At 35.3% G+C, this 3,975-nt stretch overlaps 1 protein-coding gene across 5 annotated transcripts in view; it reads left to right on the top strand.

Annotated features, from left to right (window-relative positions):
- ptprz1a (protein tyrosine phosphatase receptor type Z1a) overlaps positions 1-3,975 on the top strand; it is a 105,285-nt gene that overhangs the window by 98,448 nt on the left and 2,862 nt on the right. For all 5 annotated transcript variants that reach the window (XM_034880217.1, XM_034880216.1, XM_034880218.1 and 2 more), the window contains one exon: positions 3,307-3,449. In XM_034880217.1, coding sequence (XP_034736108.1) covers positions 3,307-3,449 — 143 coding nt within the window. The remainder of the gene's footprint in view (positions 1-3,306; positions 3,450-3,975) is intronic.

Genomic DNA, 3,975 nt, shown 5'->3' with positions numbered 1-3,975 from the left:
CTATGACTTTTTTATGACTTTTTCGACATGCTGTACTATGACGTTTTTTTTGACATGCTGTACTATGACGTTTTTTTTGACATGCTGTACTATGACGTTTTTTATTATTTGTTTTTACATACTACACTATGACGTTTTTTTGACATGCTATACTATGACGTTTTTTTAGACATACTATACTATGACTTCTTTATGATTTTTTTCGACATACTAAACTATAACGTTTTTTTCGACATATTATACGATGACTTTTTTATGTTTTTTTTGACATACTATACTATGACTTTTTAATGATTTTTTTCAATATGCTATACTGTCACTTTTTTCGACATATTATACTATGACTTCTTTATGATTTTTTGAGACATACTATACTATGACGTTTTTATGACTTTTTCAACATACTATACTATGACATTTTTTTCGACATGCTATACTGTGATGTTTTTTTGACATACTATCCTATGACGTTTTTCTTTACATACTATACTATGACTTTTTATGATTTTTCAACATATTATATAATATGACATTTTTTTCGACATGCTATTCTATGACATTTTTTTCTACAAACTATACTATGACGTTTTTATACGACATACTATACTATGACGTTTTTATACGACATACTATACTATGACATTTTTTTCTGCATGCTATACCATGACTTTTTTATGATTTTTTGACATAATATACTATGTCATTTTTTTCGACATACTATACTATGACTTTTTTTTGAAACACTATAGTATGACTTTTTTAGGATTTTTTTGACATGCTATACTATGACTTTTTTTGGATTTTTTCGACATGTTATACTATGACTTTTTTTTCGACATTCTATACTATGACCTTTTTTTGACATACTATACTATGACTTTTTTATGATTATTTTCGACACACTATACTATGAATTTTTTTTGACATACTATGCTATGACTTTTTTATGATTTTTCAACATACTATACTATGACTTTTTTATGATTTTTTTCGACATTCTAGACTATGACTTTTTTCGACATACTATACAATGACTTCTTTATGATTTTTTTTGACGTGCTATACTATGACGTTTTTTTCGACATACTATACTATGACTTTTTTATGATTATTTTTGAAATGCTATACATCAAGTTATTTGTTTCGACATGCTATACTATGACGTTTTTTTTGACATGCTATTCTATGACGTTTTTTTCGACATACTATACTATGACTTTTTATGTTTTTTTCGACACACTATACTATGACATTTTTTCAACATACTATGCTATGACTTTTTAATGATTTTTCGACATACTATACTATGACTTTTTTTTCGACATACTATACTAGGACGTTTTTTTCGACATATAATACTATGACTTTTTACGATTTTTTTTGACATGCTATAATATGACTTTTTTTATGATTTTCGACATACTATACTATGACTTTTTTATGTTTTTTACGACACACTATACTATGACGTTTTTTCGACATACTATACTATGACGTTTTGACACATCATACTGTGACTTTTTCTATGATTTTTTTTCAAAATGCCATACTTGACTTTTTTGCACATGATATACTATGACTTTATGATTTTCTTTTGACATACTCTGCTCTGACTTTTTACATGCTATATCGTGACTTTTTTATTTGTACAACATACTTATATGACTTTTTTCCCCCACATTCTATATTGTGACATTTGTATGATTTTCTTTTTCAAACATACCGTGGTTTGATCCCTGGCCCTTCAGTCCCATGTAGAAATGTCCTTGGGCAAGACACTGAACCCCGAGTTGCCCCCTTATGCGGCGCCATCAGAGTGTAAATGTGTGTGAGAATATGATTTATTGCCACACAAGGGTTTCAGGCTTTTTATTGTCATATACTCAACAATTACAGAGTAGCAGTGATTTGCAATGAAAATCTTTAATCATAAAAAATGTAAGACAATGGTGCAAGTTAAAATATATGGAGAACATACTAATTAGAATTTGTGGTAGGAGTTGAGTAATTACAAATTAATTATTAATGAGACTTTTATCAATATGTTCATGACATTAGCCGGTGTTCTCAAAGTGATGATCACCGAGTGCACTCTTAAGGAGCCAGCACAAGATTGCTGTGTTTTAGATCATCAACAATGCAATTAAATAGGTCACACATGTAGAAAAAAAGATAACGTAAGACAGAAAAGAGTGCAAATTAATAAACTGTAATGTAAACAGGAATGTAGTGAATGTACAATGGCAATGCCCTTGCCATGCCGCTTTCCCATTCAAATGAATGAGAACAGCAAGTAAAAGGTAAAGTGATGAGCTCAAGAGTTCAACGGTCTTTTGGTCTTGCGGGATGAAGCAAACCCTGGCAGTGCAGTACGGTCAGCAGCCACTACAGCCTGTAACTGGGTGGTTGGGCTCTCAGGTAATCCTTTGGCCTTCGTCCTAGACCTCTGGGTGCAGAATGTCCTCCATTGATAGAAATTCCATCCTTGTGATGAGGAGCAGTTCTCACAACCCTCTGTAGAACCTCGTGGTTGAGGGTGATGCGGGCCACCAGGATTCTTTCAATGGGACACCTGTAGAGGAAGGAAAAGTGCACACATCAAACATCTCACTTCCACATTAAACTGCAGTTACCCGCCAAAATGCCCCCAGTAGCATTTCACAAGAAGTCATTTCGAACTTGACAGATGCTCGTTAGGGAGGCGCACATTTACCCAGTAGTGTAAGCTACTGAAGGTTTTCAGATGGGCCGTGGATGGTTCGTGCATTTCATGTTGCGTTCAGGGGCTGCACAACATGTTTAAGGGTCACCATGGGTTTGAACTTCATATTATTAGCTTTATTTGTGTGGTAACTTTAAGAACAGTTTACAAAGTGCTTTGATAGAGGGAACAAAAGCACACACTAATACTTTTTTATGCCCTACACTATAATTTATTAGATTTTCTTTGACATACACAGCTATACTGTGACATTTTTGTTGATATACTAAAGTATGACTTAATTCCCGATGTAGTATAATTTGACTTTTTTTTAAACTATGACCCTAATTTACTTTTTTAGACATACTTAAATATGACTTTTACATTTATATGACTTTTTAACATTCATTTTGACTTTTTTAATGATTTATGTAAACGTGTGAAGCCAGATTATTATTATTATTATGGAAATTTTGTTTTGTTTACAATTACTAGGTATTCCACAGTATAAACCGATACTGGACTTCTTGTTAGAGGGAGTCAAAGGACCAAAAGTTGAACACTCACTGACAGATGTCTGCTCTCTTCCCTCTGTGTCCCGACAGGACGACTACGTTCTGGAGGTGAAACACTACCGCCCCCCCAGCTGGCCGAATCCAGACAGTCCCATCAGCAACACATTCGAGCTCCTTAACCTGGTGAAAGAAGAGAGCACCGCCAAGGACGGCCCCGCAGTGGTCCACGATGAGTAAGAACCTCACGCAGCTGTCAACCAATAGAATAACCACATTTAAGGGTTTTCCTGCTCTGATTTTTCTTCTGAGTAGGGTTGGGTACCCAGACCCGGTGCTAACAGGGCACCAGCACCTTAACGACAGGTATCTACCGGACCGGATAAGAACGCAGATTTTGATGCCTCCTTTTGTTAGCACTGATGCTCCAAAGTGGACGTTAGAGGCAACAGAAGCGTCGCTGTGGCTTAACACTAACGTTCCACTTGGAAGCAGGTTACAATGACGTTAGCCTGCCGTTAGCAGCTAAAGACACAAACTAGCTGCAGTATATGGCCTCCAGTGACTTCAATAACGAGTACAGTGAACCCTCGGGTTCAACAACTACCGATTACTATGTTCTTCTCTTGAAAAAACACACCTGCACCGCTGGTTTAGAAGAAAAAAACACACCTGCACCGCTGGTTTAGAAGAAAAAACACACCTGCACCGCGGCTTTAGAAGGAAAAACACACCTGCACCACGGCTTTAGAAGGAAAAACA

This window comes from Etheostoma cragini, chromosome 8 (assembly GCF_013103735.1).
Source record: "Etheostoma cragini isolate CJK2018 chromosome 8, CSU_Ecrag_1.0, whole genome shotgun sequence".
In the NCBI taxonomy this organism is placed as follows: domain Eukaryota; kingdom Metazoa; phylum Chordata; class Actinopteri; order Perciformes; family Percidae; genus Etheostoma; species Etheostoma cragini.
The sequence above is the reverse complement of the archived record's forward strand: the minus strand, read 5'-3'. Positions and strand labels throughout refer to the sequence as shown.